We start from the raw sequence: 22499 nt of genomic DNA on the forward strand, positions 1-22499 counted from the left end.
ATATTATTATTGCGATTTTTGTTGATGCAGTTGGTAAAGGATAGCAAGGCTGTGATGGTACTGTGGAAAGGACGAAAACCATGTTGACAGTTAGCTAAGAGATTGTAGTGGAGTAGGTGGGTTATTAATTGTTTGTGGATATATTTCTCCATTATTTTAGCAAGTGGAGACAGTAGAGCTATGGGACGATAGTTAGAGTACTCAGTGGAGTCACCACCTTTGTGAAGAGGAATAATGTGTGAGATTTTCCAAATTGATGGGATAGTGCCCTCTTTTATGGTTCTATTGATCAATATGGAGATTGGGTAGGCAATGGCTAAGGCTCCTAGTCAGAGGTATTCTGCTGGTAATTTATCAGCTGAGGGGGTAGTAGGTTTTAATTTTTTAAGTAAGGAAGAGATATAGGAGGTGGGTATAGGTTCAATGTGGAAAGGGGGAGGAATGGAGTTTGTACTGGGCAAATTGGAGGTATCAGGGTTTTGTTGATTTGCTAGATTTAGTACAGCAGAAGTAAAAAAAGTATTAAAAGCATTTGTTATTTGTGTTGGACAGTCAGGGTTGGAGCCTAGTGGATTAGGTGTGACTACTTTACCTGGGGATAGAAGCCTGTTTATAGTAGACCGGAACTTTTGTGGTTGCTGAAGGGATGATTTTTGAAGTTGGATATAAAAGTTATTTTTGTCTTGTAGGACAGCTTTTTTAGTTATGTTTCTTTGTTGCCTAAAAGTTTGGTGATCAATTTTGTCTTTTGTGGTACGCCATTTAGCCCAAGATTTGTTCCTGCTAAGGATTAGCTTCTTAGTCTGATTTGTGAGCCATGGTGCTGGTTTATTTTTCATTCTTATGGAACGCATTGGGGCATGATGGTCTAGGATTGCTAGGAAAGTAGTATTGAAGTAAGTTACTGCTTCATTTATTGGGAGGGACTTGAGTGGTGACCAGTTGCATTGTTTAAGTTTGGTTAGGAACAGTTCTTGATCAAAGTGTTTTTGCTACGGGCAGTTCTGACTGGAGTAGAGATATTTACATTTGTTTTATGTCTGATTATATATATAGAGCGTGATCACTAAGATCATCTGGGAGGGTTCCTGTTGTATAGTTTTGCTGTGGACAATTTGTTAGTATCCAATCCAGGATGCTTTCTTTATTATTAAGTTTATTTGTTCTAGTTGCAGAGTTTATAGCTTGTGAGAAGCCATACAGGTTGATCAGGGTGGATGAATTGGTATTGTTACATGAATTCCAGTCGATATTAAAGTCTCCTAGTAGTATTTTTTCTTGAGGGAGATTTGAGGAAAGCCAGTTTAGTAGGTCTTCTAGTATAGTATGGTTTTTACCTGGTGGAAGATAAGTGCAGATGATGTTAACTGATTTTTGGTGGTTAAGTTATAATTTAGAAATAATTATTTCTATGTTGTTTTCTGAGGGTAGTTTATGGTTTATTTTTCTGATTTGTAGTCCTGCTTTAAAGAGAATTGCTACCCCCCACCTTTTTTATTTATGCGGTCCTGCCGAATGATATTATAGCCTGGAGGGATCATTTCAATATCTTTTATTGCGGGTGTGCCATATGGGCCATTGTAATCCATGACTAGCCTAATGAGGGAAGACTAGAGGGAGACAATGACCTCTTTCTTCCTGGATGCAACACCCTTAGTAATGAGATGTGTCACATAGAAAGACTTTCTGACCACAGTGGTACTGTGGTGGTCAACAGAGAGGTCGCTGTCAACCTGTGTTCCCAGTTCTCTTATAATGACTTTTGTGTTCAGTGGACTACCATCGATATTGTGATTCATGGGAACCAAGTTGTTCCCAAAGGGGATGGCGACACATTTTCTAGCATTGAGCTTAAGTCTAGGGTTCTGACAGCAGTCCTAGGTCTCAGTGAGACCATTCTGCAGGATGTCAACATCCCTTGGGGAGGTAATAATAGCACCCACCTTGCAGTTGTCTGCAAACATTGACAGCCAGAATCCCTTAGTGTTGGGCTGGACTTCAGAGGCATAGGTACCTAATACAAGAGGACCCAGGACGAGACCCTGTGGTACTCCACTCATGACTGGTCAGCAGTCTGACATGGAGTCCACTGCTTTCACACTGTGGGTTCTATCTGTGAGCCAGTTTGCAACCCTCCTAGTGATATAGGGTTTGATGCCTAGCTGAGTGTGTTTGTCTATGATTTGTGAGTGGGGAATGGTATCAAAGGATTAGAAGTCCCGCCTATCTTATTTATTCCATACTTTACACAGTTATTTCATGTGGCACAGAACTTATAGAGCTGCAGAGTGTCTACAGCTACCTTTACAGTGGATGACAACAGTGGGCCCTGTAAAGTGGACACTGGGTGGACCACAACAAAGAATTGCAAAACCTGCCCCCAATGGATATGGTTTCCAAACACACACACACACACACACAGACACACACACACACACACACACACACACACACACACACACACACACACACACACACACACACACGCACGCACACATTTGCCAGGACTGAGATTAAAACCCCTATCTATCTAGTTATTGCTACTACAGTGTTATGCATTTATCGCATGTGCCACAGAACTTATAGGGTAAAGGGCATCCCAAGGTAGTTCTAAGGTGAGGAACATCACCACCCCTTGTAAAGTATGGCAATGGGAGATGTACTTTGTGAGAAAGGCCACAAAATACTTTAACCTACAGATATACACACTTACAAACACAAATACACTCACGCACACATTTGCCAGGACTGAGATTAGAACCCCTACCTAACTAGTTATTTATACTATAGTGTTATGCAGTTATCACATGCACCACAGAGCTTATAGGGCTGAGGGCTGCCCAAAGGTACTTCTAAGGTGACTGACATCGGCAGGCCTGCTAAAGTAGGGCAATGGGAAGTGTACTGGGTGTGAATGGGCTCAAAATCTTTAACCTACTAACACACAACACACACACACTTTTACATTTGGCAGGACTGAGATTAGAACCCCTACCCAACTAGTTGTTTGTACCATAGTGTTATGCAGTTATTGCATGGACCACAGAGCTTATAGGGCCGATGTTTGCCCAAAGGTACTTATAAGGTGACTGACACCAGCAGAACTGCTAAGGTAGGAGAATGGCATGTGTACTGGGTGTGAATGGGCTCCAAATCCTTAACCTACACACACACACACACACACACACACACACACACACACACACACACACACACACACACACACACTTTTACATTTGCCAGGACTGAGATTAGAACCCCTACCTCACTAGTTATTTGTACTATAGTGTTATGCAGTTATTAAATGCACCACAGAGCTTATAGGGCTGAGGCCAGTCCAATGGTACTTCGGTGAATGACATCAGCAGATCTTGTAAAGTAGGGCAATAGGAAGTGTACTGGGTGGGTAAGGCATCATAATACTTAGACCTACAGACTTACACACAAAAGTAGTGATGTGAATTACAACCCCCACCTCACTACCATCAGACAATGAAGCTCATCTTCATGCTGGCATGTGGCAGTGGTTACAACTGGTATGCAACTGTCTGCAGCAGGACATCACTCTCTGCCATTCAGGGTATCCCTGTGCATGACTCACTCTCTGTGTGCATTTCCCTGTATGTCTCACTCTATCACTGTCTGTCTCTTCCCCATGTCTGTGTGTGTGTGTGTGTGTGTGTGTGTGTGTGTGTGTGTGTGTGTGCTTGACATATTGCAATATGTTGCCTATATATATATATATATATATATATATATATATATATGTGTGTGTGTGTGTGTGTGTGTGTGTGTGTGTATCACATGCAACAGATGCAGATATACCACATATGAGGCCACCTATAGCTGGATGTAGGTAATCCTGTCTGATGGATGTGTGTGTGGAGACAGGTGTACATAGCTGTGTGTATGAAAAGACATCTGCACAATACAGATATATATAGTCCGTTGTGGTTTCAGACACGGGCTTTATTTCTCTAAGTGTAGGAGCATGCCCAGTATGACCTTCTATAGTAAGTGTGGGAATCCATTCCAGGAATAGTTGTAACTTCAGTCTGGGGTGTTGTGTGCCACAGCCATACCTTGCAACCTGTTTGCGCAAGATATCTGGAGATAGGCTGCCAATATGGGGAAACAATGGCCCAAACATAGGGGGATAATGTAACTATTGCTGTTACTAATGTATGAGTTGCTTGAGTTACAGGGTTTCTTTTAGCAGACATTTTCTGACTTATGTAATGTTTGACACTGTAATGTATTGTGGTCATTACCTACTGTCATATATCATCGGATCATCACAGTTATTTACCAGAGAAATGCAAGATGGATGATGCACAGACCAATATTATGAGGCAAAGGCTAGACATTCTTGCACAATCGGGCCAGTTGGGAGGTGTGGCTTTAGCCGACTGACTGATGGAGCTGTGTAAAAGGTCCAGCACCTTGATATACTGGCTGGGGATCTCCTGGTTGTGTGGTATTCTTCTTACCTGAAAGGTCATATCCTGGTGTGGCCATACCTCTCAACTGAACAGATTCTCACAGATTATCCAGATTCATGCCTCTCATATCTGACCATTTTCCTTAACATTGTGGTTTTCTAGCAAGTTTGTTGCAGATCACTCAGGGCTGCTGTCAGGGAATAATGACCGAACATTAGAGTTTCAGACTTCACACCCTTCATGACATCCATGCTACCACACACCCCCTCTGTTATTCTGTCACCTTTCTAACATAATGAGAGCATTATTTCAAAAGTGTTGCTATAGTTGGGCCTTTATCCCACCATTATGTATGTCTTTGTCCAGATTTCTTGCTCTATGAGGTTGAGAGGTATGCTACTAGCATTTAGTGGCATGGCCTTTCATTTGCATTTTGTTGACTGTGTTATGTTGATAGTATGGACCCCATGACATTCCCTACAATGGCACTATGGGTGAGGCATGGGCCTTTGCCAGAGGCCTGTAGGCCATGTGAGACTGCTGCAGGCCATCTGTAGCAAGGCAGTGCATTCTTTCACTCATATGTTCCCAGGCTGCCGGGCAGTGTATCCCCTGGGGTGATAATGGTAGGTGAGTCAGGTGTTACTGACAATCACTTTCTGTTCTTATTGTTACATCACTGTGGGTGACAGCAGGATTCTGCTTATGGCTAGGGATATACCTGCATGGGACACATATTCAGCATGCTGTATCATGTCTGTCTTTCTATAGTCATGAAATACTTTTGACATCATTCATACCACCATGGATCAGGCTAGTGTGATACCTGTACCTGTTGTGGGGTGACTCGAGTTCATGTGGGATATACTCCACAAAGGTGGTGCCACAACGGACCCCGGAAACTATCGCCCTATAAGCCTGACTAGCCTGGTCTACAAAGCTATGGAGCGTATCATCATGGAACTCATAAACAAAGACATTGGGAACCTCCAAACACTGGATCCTACCCAATTTGGCTTTGTTAAGTGCAGACCTTGCCTCTTGAACCTGGTCGACTTCTTTGAAACAGTCACCAAGGCCATAGATGAAGGGAAGGTAGTCCACACAGCCTACCTGGACCTCGCAAAAGCCTTCGACACAATACCCCACTCAGGCATCATAAATAAGCTCACCAACGTAAATAACCCCTATGTCACAAGATGGGTTGCAAACTGGCTACATGGTCAGAATTGCAGGTGCCATGTCAGACTCTAAACCAGTTACAAGTGGCGTCCCACAAGGCTCAGTCCTGGGACCTCTCTTGTTCGGTATATATTTCTCTGAGGTACAGGCTAACACAGGAGGACTATGGCTGACCAAGTTCGCAGATGACTGCAAACTGGGTGCCATAATCGACTCGCCGACTGACACAAGCATCCTCCAAAAGGGTCTCATAGAGATGGATAACTGGTGCTAGAGCCATGGCCTAAAGCTAAATGCCAAAAAGTGCATAGTCACCCCCTTTGGGAAAAACAAAGTGCCCACAAATTATCACATAGGTGGTAATCCATTAAGTACGGAAGAAGTAATTAGGGATTTGGGGACCCAAGTAGATAGCAATCTGTCCTTTGACAATCACGTTGCCAAAGTGGTTCGAAAGACCTTCTATATAGCCCACCTTATCATGAAAGGGTTCACATCTAAATCAAGACAGGTCATTGTGCCCCTCTACTCATCACTCATCAGGCCCATAATTGAATACAATGCCCCATTCAGGATGTACCTTACCCGACACCTGCAGCAACTGGAAAGACCCCAAAAGTACCTCACCAGGAGGATCAAGGGACTCAAACAGATGCCGTACGCAGTTAGGCTAAAGAAACTCCAGCTCTACTCAGTTGCTTACTACTCAGAGGCAATCTGTGCCTGACATATAAAGCCATGTCCAACCTAGAATTAATGGACATGCTCCACCTCAGGAAATCCAAATCCCTTAGAGCTACATGCTCCACCTCAGGAAATCCAAATCCCTTAGAGCTACATGCTCCAGGGACTTAAACCTCAGCACATAAATAAATAAATAGGACATGCTGGAGGGACAGATTCATATCCCAGAGGCTCCCCTCACTCTGGAACAAAATCCCAATCCATGTTAGGCAGAGCCCCTCAATGACCCTCTTCAAGAGAAATCTTGACGAGTGGATGGGAGATTGTAGGTTTACCCCGGGATCTCTTCTGTGTCCCTACTAGACAGAGGCACAGTAAACTAACCTTAAAAGGGCTATCTTCTGTGACCTACTATACAGAGGCACAGTCAACTAATCTAAAAGGGAGGCGAAAGCCAAACACACTCTGGCTAGGCTTATAAATGCCCTAGGGCAAATAGCCTAGTATCAACCTATGAACCTATATGGCAGATTATGGCAACTGCCAAACAAGTAATCATGACTTTCTCCTTATCCTGCCTGGTGTATGGCACATCTACGTGTCTCACAGTGGAGTCTTCTATGAGTAATATGTTGTGTGTATGGTAAGGTCACAGTGTTTGCAGGACCCTGGTGTGTGGAATATGCATGCTGTGTGGTGTGTAGGTTTGGGAAATTCTCATGTGTTTTTGCCTCTGAGGTGTCCTTTACTTGGGATTTGAATTGTTGTAGACCTCCACATATGTGGGTTTGTGCTGTATATTTGCAGGTGATGCTTACTGACTCCATACACTGCAGGGCTCCTATGTTAATGCAAAATGTGCTCTGGTGTGCACATTCTCCATTTGTGTGGCCAGTGGTTCCCCTCCCTCTTCTGTGTGTCTCTTTATCCTTCTGTAGTCCTGTCACAGGCTTTGCCCACAGTCGCTGCTATTATGCATTTGTAATTCTGGTGTGAGCATGGTAAATGCCATAACATCAGACACAAGGTTGTGGACTACACACCTCTGAGCATACCTGTTTGGCAGGTTGTCCATCATTGCACCACTACATCTGCTGGGGTCCTCAGACAGGTTGTGTTACTATGTTATTATGTGGCTACATGTTGGCCTAACTGTCAAACTGTCACTGACTCTGACATCTGGACAGGCCCACATATGACAGTCAGACAAAGGCCCACACATGGGAACAGGGTTGAGGGACCAGTTTGTACTTGCTTGCTTTCTGTTATGTGTGTGACATCTGGTTCTCTACTGTCTGCCACTGATGTTTTGACATGACCTTTCCTTGTTTTGCAAATACTTTGCAGGCAAATGTAATGTTAGGAGGACAAGCAGGACAGATATACAAGGCATACTTGTGCTTCTCCTGTGACAACCTGCCATTCCCAGGGTATGGCTGTTGGCCAGTGATATGTTGTCAGTGCTGACACAGTAAGGTGGCAGCCTTTTATGATCTGCCAGTACACTGACCTTCAGATACCTTCTGTGCTACTAGGCACCATACCTCTCTACGTATGAGAGACAGAAATCTGGAAAAAGCCATATGTAATTGGGTTAAAAAGGCCTAAGTATAGGGACCATTTTAACTACTGGCCTTACAAACCTGGAAGGGTGATACAGTAACAGATTTTGCATTAGCATGTGTTTTCTATAGGGTATAAAGTCTGAGACACTACAATCCATCATTATTTTCAGACTTTAGACTTTCGTGGTTTGCCAATGATTTGCCACACAACCACTATTTCATGATAAAAACACCCTCAAATATGATGCAAACCTCTGCACATTCTGCAAAAGGTCTGGACAGTTGGAAGGTATGGTAGGCACTGTGTAAGTTACTCTGACCCGTGTACTATTCATATGTGTGGCCCCTTGTCCAGGACCAGTCCAGCTTACTGGCAGTAATGGATACTGACATCTGGACAGTGTGTATAATCCTCACTGTAGTTGTAGCTGACATGCAAAATAGTTGGCACTGCGATTCTTGGAACATGGCCCTCTCTACCATAGTACTGTATGTAGGCCACTAAGACACAACAGCCGGAAGTAAGTGCTGGCCACATCCTAACAGTATTCCTCACACATATGCATAGCTCATCAACCCCTGCATATTGTGGGCATGCAACAAGTTATGTTGATTGGGGCACCCCTGGCAATGTGTGCTCTGCTGCTATTAGCCTACAAATGTACATGTTACTGCATTTCTATGTGAATATGGTTGTGGGGGAAACACCTGTCAACAGTACACATTTGCACAGACTGTGCTGATATTGACTTTACATTTTGGTTCCATTTAGCATAGTATTGCGCCCTGTCTTGGAGAATAGAGGCATATCACCAGAGACCACAGGTTAGATTGTAATGGCATACAGTTGAGTTTCAGACTTCTTACCCTTCAGAGCCTTACTGCAACTGCATGGCTTGCTGTAATATCACTGTGTAGGTCTGTAGGGGGGTATTCCATCATTGTTGCCATTTGTGGGCCTTTGCCAGACATTCCTTTATGGTGTTCTACGGCTGACTTGCTGGGTGAGTCTGAGGAGTGAGTATGGGATCCCCACATTAACATCCATGCATGTCACCTATGACCCCCCCCCCCACCGCATATACTGTATTGGGATTTGTCACCTTGGATAATACTGCATAGTGTGGGGAAGCCAGTATTGGGCAGACATTTCTTGGTGTTCCACATAGCTGTCACTACCCAAGTAGGCCACCCCATTCCCTTACATACATGCAGCGATGCCATAGATATGCTACCAGAACATACTACTCCATTCATTTATTGTTAAGAAGACTAACTTACAGTGTCAATGTGTGTGCTATGCATTGCCTCTTTGCCAAGGCCTGGGCTTACTGGGCATGCCTCCATCTGACTACTGGAGCAGGCTCATGGGCTTCCTCCACCGAGTCCCTCTGTGCCTGTGGGGACCTTGGCAATGGTGGGGGGCTGTGTGGCCCTTCCCCGTGCTGTTCCTGCTGCAGCTGTTTCCACAGGATCATATTGTGTAGCATGGCACATACTATGAACATGTGTGCACATGTGGCTGGAGAATACTGCAAGACTCCACCAGATATGTCAAGGCAGCAGAACTGTGACTTGAGCATCCCAAACACATGCTCTGTAATGATCCTGATTTGTGCGTGTGCCTTATTATGGTGCTCTTGATTGAGTGTGTGTGCATTTCTGATGGGTGTCATCATCCACAGCCCCAGTGCATAGCCAGCATCCCCCACCAGATGGCCATACGGGATATCCCCACTGGCAAATGCCTGGTACAGCTGTGACGAATGCCAGATGTGGGAGTCATGATACCTTCCAGGACTGCCAACACACACATTCATGATAATGCCTTGGGTATTGCACACAACCTGGCAGTTGATGGAGGGGAAGCTCTGGTGGTTTATGTAGACCCTACCCTGTTCACCGTGTAGTGCTTTGATGTGGATGAGAGTGCAGTCTATCGCAGTCAGTACCTCTGAGTAGTTTGCTACATGGTGGAAGAGATGCATATTGCTGGTCCTCTCCTCACGGGTGTTGGGGAAGTAAATGTGCTCACCGGCATGTGATAGCATGGCATCCAGGAACTGGTGGAGTACCCTGAAGTATCCTGTGAGTCTCCCATCACGTCCCCAGTAGGTCTTTGGAAAGTACCTGTAGCTAGTATTCTTAAGGCTATGCATAGCTTGGTATCCACTGGGATGAGTTCCCCTCTGTTGGCTCTGGGTTTGAGTTAAGGCCGGCGCAGCTCGATGATCTGCTGAAGTATCTCTCTGTCTACCCTGTAGTGCTCTGCTATCTCCAGATCATGTAGCCCCTGATAGGTTACCCTAGGTCTGAACACTCTTCTCCTCCTCCTCCTCAGTCTGGGGCTGTTATCAGCATTATCCTTCTCACCACCCTCAGGCTCTAGCACATACTAGTAGTTCAAAGAAATGGCAGCCCCTAACATTTTTTTGGTTAAAATTCCCTCACATGTGTACACCAGTGGGGCAAGGTTTGTAGGAAAACCAGACTGAAAGGTGTTTGCACAGTTTATACTGTTGTGCTGCAGATGCTGCCTGTATGATTGGCTGGCTATGATACATTCCACCTGCTTCCTAGTTTATTTGTACTTAATTGCTTTTATTCTGCTATTTGCCTTTTTTTTCTTTTTTCCCTTCCGATTTCTTCCCCTTTTAAGCCTCGGGGCGCTCCTGGCAAACCCAGTGCCCAAATGTAAACAGTCCTGCTATTTCTGTTTTTTTGTTTGTTTGTTTTAGACCCGGTGCATGCCACGCAAACCCATTTAGCTAAGGTAAACAATGTGAAATGGCCCTCCCCTGGATACAAACGTGCTCTTCATTTCATGGAATAAGTAAATACAGCCTCAGACACACACCCTTGTTTAGCTGTGCTTAGCTAAGCTGAAATGGGAGCCGTGGAGCTCCAGTGTGCTTACACCAAGCATGACACATTCCCTTTTCATGTCAGCTGCTTCTTCTGCTTACACCACTGCCTTATAGCTCCTACATGGTTAGGTGCAGCCAGAGAATGGTTTCCCCTTTAGTGATTCAGTAAAATGTGCTCATTTGTATACCCCACTGCCTTAGTCCCTGGTTACACCACTACGCCACAGCCTTCCTCCTTAGCAACCAGTGTTACCTGTTATTGTTTTGCTTCTGCATGCCATAGACTATAATGGCAAAATGCAGATTTCACTTAAAATTGCCTTTTCACATTTTTTTTCGGCCCGATCTTGTTTGCGAGCCGCTGCTCTATGCTTAAACAGCCAAGATCAGCCAAATAAAAAAATAAACATCGATTTTTATAATTTTGCAACACTTTTCCATGCCAATGGCAATATATTTGGCCATTGGCATGCCTAAGGAGTATAATACATGCTTTATTTTGAGCTGTCATGCCTCCGTTTTTGATTTTTGCAAAAATGTATTCAGCTAGTAGCCGAATACATTTCTGCACCTTCTGCTATTCCCGCACTGATGACTGCCTGCTTACTGAATCAGTAATTCACCTCATTTTCATGATTTTCACCAGCAAATGAGGTAATTAGCATTATTCAGTGGTGTCCATATGGGAATAGTGCTGCCAAGCTCGTCCACGTCCCCAGGCTTGTTTACTGGATCACTCGGTGGCCATATTCCTTGCAGGAGCGGCTGCACTATTCTTACACTCCGTGTAAGCTTTATTGAATCCTGGGGAAGATGTGCCATGCTGATAAACTCCTACCCAAGAAGACTGAATACTGTAATTAAATCAAAAGATGCTTTAATAAAGTATTAGTTTAAGGGTGGGCACATGCAACAAAGTATTAGTTTAAGGGTGTGCACACTTATGCACCCAGTGTATTGTACAGTTTTTTACTCCTAACAGACTGTTTTTCAATTGAATTGTACAAGTTATAGGTCACATTAAAGGTGGAAAAAGTTTTGAAATGATTTATTGTGGTCTTATTTTTTTATATCCCAAAAACCTGGCATTTTAACTGGGGTGTGTAAACTTTTTATATTCACTGTGCACAGATATACATATATATATATATATATATATATATATATACATATATATATATATATATATATATATATATATATATATATATATATATATGTGTGTGTGTGTGTGTGTATAAATGCATCCATCCACAACCCTTTTTTTACCATTTTACATGTCAGGGTCAGGGTTTCACATCAACAGTGACAGTCATTTAGAGCCAAGGTTCACACAGCTTGGAGGCTAGCCCTGCTACAGCTGTTCTTCCATGCCAAACTCATGTATGTTCAGTCACACCTATGGCCAATTTAGAGTGTACAATTAACCTGCTGCATGTATTTGGATTATAAGAAAAAACTGGAGCACCCAGAGAAAACCTGTGAGAAGATAGGGGGGGCATGCAGACTCTGTACAGAAGGCAACCCAGCTGAGAATCAAACCAGATAACCTTTTGCTGTGAGGTAACAATTCTCTTCACTGCTCCACTGTGCTGTTCCTATAATATATACATATATATGTCGATATATGTAGATATAGATATAAATATATAGATAGGTATAGATATATGGATATAAATACATAGATATATAGATATAAATAAATAAATAGATACATAGATATGTAGATATAAACACAGATACAAATAGGACTATTCAGCTTGGTTAACTTCAGCAATAGTTGACCTTCAAATAGCTGGTCACGTATAACTGCTTGCACCACCTGCTGACGCTGTACTGGTTTGATCTACAATATATAGCAAAAACAAGCCTAAGTGATTTGCTATTCCTGTTAAAATTAATATACTGAAATTCTTGTCAAACATTTTCTAGGTAGTAGGTTGCTATATCTGTAGAAATGAGCTGGTAAAATGAGCATATTTGTAAATATTTAAATGTGTGCTATAGTTAGCCATATATACCTAACTAAATATGTAAATAAATGTTTTATAATCTTTAGGATAAACTGTCTGCTTCACATGTATGCTCAGAAAAAGAGGCTCAGCAGCTTGTGGACTCAGAATTTCTGCCAGTTGTTGGAAGTCTGCATAGAAACTTTGAGAAGAAGCTTGAAGCCATGGATGTAAGTATTAGAGGTTGCAGATTCTGTGAAATATGCTTCAGTCTTTTTTGATGAACTTTTATATGCTTAGTCATGCCGACAAAATTATTTATTTCTTAGGAAGTTATGTTACTGATTTTTTTTCAAAACAATTTTTATTGAAAGATTTCTTATAAAGGTTTTTTTATGCATTACTGTGATTTGAGACTGTGTATGTGAGTGCATCTGTAAGATTGCTGCTTGTGGACACTTTATGACAACTTATATTCTGATTGAGTCATTCTACCAGTGTGTGTAGCCTTCGAGACATTCTCCTCAGTTTCAGCATGGACGCTTACCGCTCTCCAACTGTTCTATTTAGAAAGAAAAATTAACTTACCAAAGAGCTCTTACCAACACTGCGGGCTCAGCCAGTGCCCCAGCTGATAGTGGATGAATCTGTAATGACTAGTTGTCATTCTTCAAACCACTCACTTATATCTCTGGCTTCCTCTGTATATGTCTTTCAGTTACCATGAACTGGGGTTCAGTCATGTCCTCTTCAGCTGGTCCATTGTCCAATCCAGACATGGGAGAACCACCTTTTCTGGGTCAGGGAGATGCTATGGGAAATGTTGATTTGGGTAGCCAGGGAAAGAGACCTTTAGACAGGGCAGAATTGCTTTCTCCATATTGACCTTCTTCCATATCTTTTACCTGTATTGAAAATGCAGAAGGTTAAACATTGTGTATCTGAAGACATGGCGGATGTTAGAAAAGATGATTTTCTTTTCTTAGCCAGGTAATTGTTACAGGCTGTTAAGCTTGGTGCTCAGAAATCCTAATCTGAGAATAATGTCAGCAGAAATATTCCTGAGGAAAATGTCAGTGTTCTGACATAGATAGAGGCAGGGCTTCTTCTCCTGTAGATTCCCAAGCCCAGATGTCTGATTCAGAGGTAACCTGATTCTCGCAATCCCCTTGGAGTAATTTGCATTCTGTCAGACAATAGACAGGATGAATGAGGTGATTTTATAGGAACAGGTGAATTGAACCGAGGAGATATTATGATACATTACAAGTAGACATGCCTCATTCCACTCTTATACCTGTTATAGTGTCAGCTTTGGAGGATGTATTTAATGCTGCCTGTAATAATCCTGAATCTCAACCTTCGGTTCCTAAAAAGGCAGATAGACTGTACAAAGTTTCTCAAACTAACAAACATTTGATCTGATGTTGTCAGTTTTCATTCTGTCCTCAGCTTATGGGTTCAGATCTGATACTCAAATCTGACTCGACTGTTACTAAAGCTCGTGGAAACCAAAAACTCTCGAGCATCTCCCTTAACCATAATGCACCAACCCTAAGTTTCCTCCCTATCTCATTTGTGGCTTTCCATGAAAGACATGGTTGATCTTGCTCTTGAGCTTTTTTCAGATTCTGTTATCTTCTAATTTCCTATATTTTCTAATATTTTTAATACTTCTTGTCCATTACCTTCATACAACATCATAATTCTTTGCTACCATAGTTGGTAATTGTACTTTCACTTTGTCATATTGTGTGTACTTCTTGAATTACTATCGTTAGTAATTCTCTTCCTTTTTTACATTTTTACAGTTAGTGTAGCCTTTTATTACCATTGCTGGTAGTTTTCTTCCTCAGCTTTTTCTTTCCAAAAAAAAAAAAATTGTTCTTACTTAAATTTTCCTTCTGTATAGTTGTTAGGGTTATGGCGGAAAAAGGACCCGCTGAGTTTAAAAAGTGTGTTAAGTGCAGGCACAAACTACTAATGTCAGATGCCCACACTGTGTGTTTACTGCCTTGGGCTTTTCCATCTTTGGTAAAATTGTTCGATCTATCATGGTTTTAATCTCAGGGCTTTAGTAGAAAAAAAAAATAAAGTTATATTGAAAGATTTACTACCGTCTGCTTTTTGGAGAGGCAATATCTGGGGCTCAGTCCCCCAAAAGTAAAGAGTTGAAGCCTTCATCTGAAAAACTATCTTCCTCATCCACCCTGGTTTCGGAGCCATCTAGGAACAGGCATAAGATGGATCTGGTAAGATCCAAAAGTTCCTCACCCTCAGATTCAAAAAAGAAAAAGGTGATGGACCTGACTACCTTGGATCTGAAAAAAAAGATATCGGATCTGACTGCTTCAAGCCCTGTATATCTTCCAAGGACAAGATATTTGCAGTACATTGATCCGGTGCCTTCAAGGGTGCCGTTTCCCTTTTTGGGGCATCACCAATCCAAACCTCCCTCTATTGTTTTGACTCATTCTTCCAGAAGTTTGACAGAGGAAGATGTGGAAAGAGTGGTGTGGAATATCCTCTCGGTGCAGAGTCAGATGGATGTCTTATCCTCTCCTACCCCTTCAGGTCAGGAGGTCCAATCTTCGACTACACCCCCACTTCAAGTACCTCCTCTGATTCCTTCAACTGTTTCAGTCTCTGGATCTGAACATTCCGGCTCCATCTGGCTTGGATCTGAAGATAGTAGTATCTTTGGATCTGAGGCTTACTCTGAGTGCTCTGATTCTGTCGGATCCAGAGGGCTGTTGGAGCAGAAGCTTTCTTGTCAGATCCGAGGTGCTGGAGTTGACTGTAAAGTTGTCGGAGCCATCTCTTCACCTCGGAACTTTAGCACTGGAAAGCTCGGCTCCTGCTTCTTCTTCAAGGAGATTGATTTCAGAGCAGGGGAGGACAGCGGGACAAATTTTGTCCTTTCAGAGCAGGGGTATTCTGTTTCACCTGAGAGATCAGCCTTTTCTTCTGCCCCTGCAGTGTGGATGGATCCAACCCCCTCAGATCTTTAACTTACTACCTTGATGTCTCTGCACTTGGAGCCTCATCACTCCTTATCACAGAAACAGCCAGTCTGAGACACAGAGGCTTCCCAGCAGGGTATTATAGTTTCTTCTGATATCTCCTCATAGCATCCAAGTGAGGAGGTCCCTAGGAAGAAGAAGTGCAAGAGGAAGCACTTGGACTGTCCTCAAGAGACAGTCACGGAGGATACAGACTTTGATGAAGGTGACGGGTTCCCACGGTCACCTCCTGAAGATGCCTCATTTGGAGATATCCTTGAGATCCTAAAACAGAGAGGTGGTTGGATGTCCAGCAACCCTTCATACAAGAAGTTGGTATTCCTGGAGGCTTTTGGTACTAGACCATCTACCTCCTTGGTTACTCGCCCATCATTGAGCTTATTGATTTAGTCTCTTAGCGGGAGTGGAAGGAACCTGACACAGTTGAACTCATTCCCAGGAGAATGGACAAGCTTATAGCAGCACCATTAGATAAAGAGGTTTGGGCTAAAGGGGTGCCCATTGATGCCATGGTCATGGCAGCGGCCACGAAAAAGGAACTTGCCAAAGTGAGTTCCACTGTTCATTCCCCTAACAGTGAGTCTAGGGTGATGAACAGGTTTGGGAAGCATGTCTATGCTTCAGCGACCTTCACTTTGTTTGCTGAATTATTTGGCACATTTTAAAAGGTTACAGAGGGATTTGATTAAGAAACTGTCAAATACCCTCTCAGGATCCATTTCTGCAGAGATCTATTTATCCATGACCTCTCAGTTGGCTACCCTGCAATCTGTTTCGAATTCATCCATGAGCCTTATTTCACGTGTAGCCAAAGCAACCTCAAGGGCAGCAGGTTCAGGCATTTCTATCAGGAGACATGCCTCGATGTGCTTATGTGATTTTCCAAAGCCCTTCAAGTCTTATTCGTCAATGTTCCTTTTGACAGTACGTCTTTGTTTGGCCCCAAAATGAAGAACACATTATCCAGGTGTGAGAAGGATGGAAAGACTCTGTCTGCAGTGGGCATACATTTTTCAACCCTTCAGAGATCATTTTCAAGGATTCAGTGAGGTGGTTAAAAGATGTGATTCAGGAAATCCCGGGGTCCTTTCCAGGACACATGTAGAGGAACTTGCCCCAGGGGCAGAGGGTGGAACTCCAATGTCGACGCTGCCCCCCGCAGCAGAGGAAACCCACAAAACCAGGGGTCCAGAGATTCTTTCTTGGACAGATCCTTCCAGCACTCCTGAAAGGAGCCCGATTGCCCACCTCTAGAGGCAGTCAGGGGTTGATTATCCCTGCACCAGAGAGCCTGGCTAGACATAATAAAAGATACTTAGGTGTAGAAAATTATTTCCAGAAGCTATATAATACCCTTTTCCCTTCCACCTCCAATCTCAGAGAAAATCCCCGATGTTCCGCCCAATCAGAGGGAAGAAGCAGCAATTCAAATACAAAATCTGTTAAAAAAAAAGAGTCTTCCAAGAGGTCCCACCAGGTCTGATAGAATCCAGAACTTACTCAAGTTTTTTTTTAAGTGCCAAAGAAAACAGGAGACTGGAGATGGATTTTGGATCTCAGCAACATGAACACATCAGTTCACCACACCAAGTTTTGGATGGTCACGGTTCAGTCCATTCTCCCTTTTCTGGACAAGGACAAGTGGATGTGCTCGAAAGACCTTCAGGATGTGTACTATCACATAAAGATGAACAGACAATTCAGACGGTGTGTACACTTCTGTGGGGGAGCCAGTCATTACCAGTTCAGAGTTCTGCCCTTTGGTTTGACCACAGCCCCCAGGATGTTCACCAAATGTATGGCAGTAGTAGCAGCTCACTTGAGACTAAGATTCCGGGTGTTTTCATATTTAGACAAATGGCTCATTGCCACCCTGACCAGGCATCAGTTGATAAGGGCAAGAGGTAAGATTCTCCATACTTTTGCTTATCTGGGAATAACCATAAACTATGACAATTCTCAACTAGTACCAACTCAAAATTTCAATTCATAGAAGCTGTTTTTAACACAAAATCAGTGATGGCTTCACTGCCTCCCTCAAGGGTTCAAACTATAACATCACAGGTCAGAAAAATAATCTATAGTGCCAAGATTTCAGCCTGCTTGGTCCTTCAAGCTCTAGGATCAATGTTAGCAGCAATAACACTAGTACCTTTAGCCAGATTTTACAAGAGGATTGCTAATGGATGCTAGCAACACAATGGTTGATACTTTACCAACCCATGTCAACTCTGATACAAATCACTCAGACATGCAAGAGAGATATCAGGTGGTGGATGCAGTCAGATCAGGTTCTACAAGGCCGTCTGTTCATTCCCCCTCAACCCAAGGCCATAGTGACCATAGATACTTCCCTGTTGTGTTGTGGGGGGGGGGGGTTCTGGGGAAAACAGTCCAAGGCACTTGGTCCTCCGAAGAGGCCAACTTGCATATCAGTGTCCTAGAGATGAGTGTAATGCTTTTAGACTTGCAGGCCTTGCAAGATGCTCTCCCTTCAGGGATGATTGCAATTCAAATGGACAATATGTCAGTAGTTTGGTAGAGCAACAAACAAGGAGGGACCAGATCATACCCCTTGTGTCGAGAAGTGCTCAGAGTGTGACAGTGGGCGATCTCATCCAACTGTTTTCTCATAGCAATGCACATTCCAGGAAAGTTGAATGTGATATCAGACAAACTGTGCAGGTACATTCTTCTGTCTCACAAATGGTCTCTCAACAAGAATGTGACGGAAATGATTTTTCTTACTGCAATCATTTTGCTTCTCCCCTAAACAACAAATGCAGCAGCTACTTTGTCTTAATCCCCCAACAGGGGGAATCACTGAAGGATGCTCTACTTCATGATTGCCCCCTCCCCCCCACCGATCTACTTTAAGCCTACCCACCAGTCCCATTAATTCTAAAATTTCTGCAGAAAGCTGTCAGGTTGAAGAACAAAGTCATCCTCATTGCACTATACTGGCCTTGAGAGATTTGGTTTCCCTTCCTTTGGTCTCACTTACTTCACCAACCTTGGATTCTGGATCAGAAAACAAATTTTCTGTCTCACCCGACATGCATGATCCATGCCAACATCTCAAATCTCAGGCTGACAATTCCATTAATAGTCAGATAACCAAATGCTCTCTTCCCCTGTCCAACATATTCTTTTATCTTCCCATAAACCTTCAACAAGAAAACTTTATACAAGTAAATCAAAAAGATTTGTTGACTGGGCATAGCAAAATCATGTTGAGCAATTTTCAGCTCTGATACGTAGCATACTTGAGTTTTAGCCATACTTTTTAAAGAAGGGGCTAGTTCCACAACCATTAAAGTTCATTTAGCAGCAATATCAAATTTTCACATTGGATTCAAAGGTTCTAAAGTATTTATTTAGTTATTTATTTATTTTATTTATTTTACATTTGTTGACTGGGCTAGTTCAACTGGATATATGTCCATTTTCAGTAAAAGCCCGGACAGAAAAGCTCCACTAAAGTTACTAGCAATATAGACACAGTACATTTTTAAGGGTAGGCAATACAAGTTACTAATATAATAGCTAAACATCATATAATTGACAAAAGTTTTACAAGATAATGGTGAAAACATATAAGAGGTATAGACAAATATATACTATGTTATAGAGAGCTTGCTAAACAAGAACTAAATAGTTTTCTAAGATAGTCTAAGCTAGTACAAAACTTTAACTGATAGCTAATACATTCAGCAGTTAACAGGAAGGAGGACAAAGCATAGCAGTAGAGAGATAAGTTTACAATAAGTATGAAGGAAGGAGGTGATTAATCTGCGTTGGTGCATGGACATAGCCAGTTATTCTTAAGATATTCTTTGAGTTGCTTCTTGAAAAGTGGTGTAGAGGAAAGAGATGAGAGTTCTCTTGGGAGCAGGTTCCAAGTTTCCCCCACGGTGCTGGAGAACAGAGTGTCCCCAGCCTTATTGTAAGACTTGTGAATTGATACTAGCAGTTTATTTGCTGAGCATAGGGTAGAAAGATTTATGTTGGGGGTAATAAGGCTAGTGAGTATTGGTGTGTTACTAGGATGATAAAGATCTTGTGTGTGATAGTAAGTTGATAAAAAAGAAGTTGATTATGGAGTTCCAGCCAACCCAGTTGTTTTAGATTGTGACAACTGTAGGTTCTAAATGGGGAACTTGTGGCAAATCTGGCAATGTTGTTGTAAGAGGTTGCCAGTTTGTTGAGGTTGCTTTTGGAAAGATTGGTATAAATGGGTGAGGCATAGAGGAGGGTAGAGATAAGATGGGTGTGGACAGTAGTAGTTCTAGCTGTAGGAGTAAGGAAGGATTTAATCCTATACAGGGAGCCTAGCTTTCTGTTCACTGATTTTATTGTGTTGTTGATGTGTGTGGTAAAGGTCAGATTGTTATCAATTGTTACTCCTAAGAGTATGGTAGTAGGGTCAGGAGATATAACAGTGCCATTACTGGATAACACTGTGAAGTCTATTTGTGTGGACTTTTTTGTAGGATTAAAGAGCAATACTTTGTCTTTTTGGGGGTTCAGGAGTAGGCAGCGCTGTAGGAACAGGTTTTTCACTATGTTCAGTACCTTTTGGGTGAGGGATTGGAGTTCTGATAATGAAGTAGCAGAGCATATTAATGTTGAATCATCTGCATATTGTATGCAGTTAGCTTGAGGAATTGTTAAGTTAAGGTCATTAATAAAAATTGAGAATAAGAGGGGGCCCAAGATAGAACCCTGAGGGACAGCTAGGGTAACAGGAAGATGTGTGGATAGTGTATTATCCCACAGCACAACTTATTGACAGTTCTCTAGGTAGGAATAGAACCATTTTGGTGCTAGTGAATCAAGGGAGAGGGATTTAAGTAGATCCATAAGAAGCTGATGGTTAACCATATCGAAAGCCTTTGAGAGGTCAATAAAAAGTGCGGAAGATAGAGTGTTGTTATTACGATTTTTGTTGATGCCGTCAGAAAAGGATAAGAGGGCAGAGGTGGTACTGTGGAATGGCCTAAATCCATGTTGACAGGTAGCTAGTAAGTTATTTTGGAGAAGGTGGTTGAGTAGTTGTCGGTGGATACATTTTCCATTGTTTTTGCTAAGGGAGAGAGTAAGGCTATTGGTCGAAAATTAGAAAGTTCAGTGGAGTTACCACCCTTATGTAAAGGCATAATATGGGAGATTTTCCAGATAAATGGAACAGTTCTTTCAGAAATTGTCCTATTTATTAGGATGGAAATGGGATAGGCTATAACTTTGGCTGAAGTAGCCTCTCACAAATTGTGCAGAGCTTTCTTGCAAGGCATTCTACTTTTGAGAACTCCATTTAAGGACCTTACTCCCCCATGGGATCTCAGTCTGCTACTGCAAGCTCTAATACATTCCTCCTTTAAATCAGCAGTTAAATGTGACCTTAAGTATCTTACCTGGAAAACTGTTTTTCTAGTAGCCATTACCTCTGCCAGACGAATTTCAGAGATTCAAACCTTGTCTTCTTGATCTTTCACAAGGATAGATTGACATTACGAACTAATTCCTCCTTCCTTCCCAGGGTGGTGTCAAAATCTAATATCAATCAATCCATTAATTTGCCAGTATTCTTCCCTAATTTTGCAAACAAGGGTGAATACATGTCATATTTATTGGATGTTCATAGACAATTACATTTCTACCTCCATAGAACAAAAGACATCAGAAAAAGACCAATTTGTTTACCATGCAGAATTGAAATCGGGCAAACCACTCACAAAAGTAACTTTACCCAGATGGCTAACTGATTGTATTTCATTTGTCTATACAAATTGGGTATTTCCGTACCACAACAACTCGGTACAAGCTCACTCAGCTAGGTCCATGGCAACTTTTTCAGTTTTTCTATCCAGAGCATCCATGGACAACATATGTGCAGCAGCAACTTGGGCTACTCCCCATACTTTTATTATTCATTACAAATTGGATTTGGTCTCCAAGGGTAGAGCATCATTTGGTTCAATCATGCTCTGGAATATCCTTCCTTAGAGTCCATCCAGGATTATAGGTAGCTGGGGACTCTGTCCCATCAGTTGAGGATAGAATGAAAATTGACAACGTCAGATAAAGAAGATATGTACTTACCATAATGTTCCATCTGTGTTGTCCATTATCTTTCTTTCTCAACAAGCTTCCTGCCCAACAACCCCCATCCTTTCTGTTCACAAATTCTGGACGAATGAGCTCATAGAAGAACATCATTGTCCTTATATTCAGCTCCAGATGTAGTTTCTTTCTGCACTGAGTACATGCAATTTTATTTCTCTTATATTTATGCCTGTTAAATATTTCCTTTCTGGTAAAAAGGTAACTTAGGGTTGGTGCATTATGTGTAAGGGAGAAGTCTGAGAAGTTTTGTTTGTCACGAGCTTTAATAACAGCCGAGTCAGATCTAAGGAGCGGATCTGTACCCATCAGTTGAGGAAGAATGAAAATGGACAACACAGATGGAACATTGTGGTGAGTACATAACTTGTTTTTTTTTCCATCTCAGCGCTGACCCTGCAGCTATATCAATGTCTTCCCCAGCTGGGAACAGATTTCTGGTTTCATCCAATCCTTCACCAGGAGAGAAAGAAACAAAGGTAGTGTACATAGCTGGTAAGAGAATATTTTCTTCTAACACTTTGGTGTATAGAATTGTTAAATATCAAACTCATATTTGGAAGTGTATTATTTTTGTGCTGACAGTTTGAGAGAATTATCAGTTTCACTTCCTCCTGAACATAGTACTAATCTAAATGCCATGGTTTCTAGCATTTTTCAT

At 42.3% G+C, this 22499-nt stretch overlaps 1 protein-coding gene across 1 annotated transcript in view; it reads left to right on the forward strand.

Annotated features, from left to right (window-relative positions):
• Window positions 1–22499, forward strand: part of CCDC180 (coiled-coil domain containing 180) — a 2826277-nt gene that overhangs the window by 1003028 nt on the left and 1800750 nt on the right. Inside the window, exon 13 of the mRNA XM_044058396.1 lies at window positions 12800–12922. Within this exon, the coding sequence (XP_043914331.1) occupies window positions 12800–12922 (123 nt within the window). The remainder of the gene's footprint in view (window positions 1–12799; window positions 12923–22499) is intronic.

The sequence above is a fragment of the Protopterus annectens genome, chromosome 16.part0 (assembly GCF_019279795.1).
Source record: "Protopterus annectens isolate FY-2018-M chromosome 16.part0, PAN1.0, whole genome shotgun sequence".
Classification (NCBI taxonomy): domain Eukaryota; kingdom Metazoa; phylum Chordata; order Ceratodontiformes; family Protopteridae; genus Protopterus; species Protopterus annectens.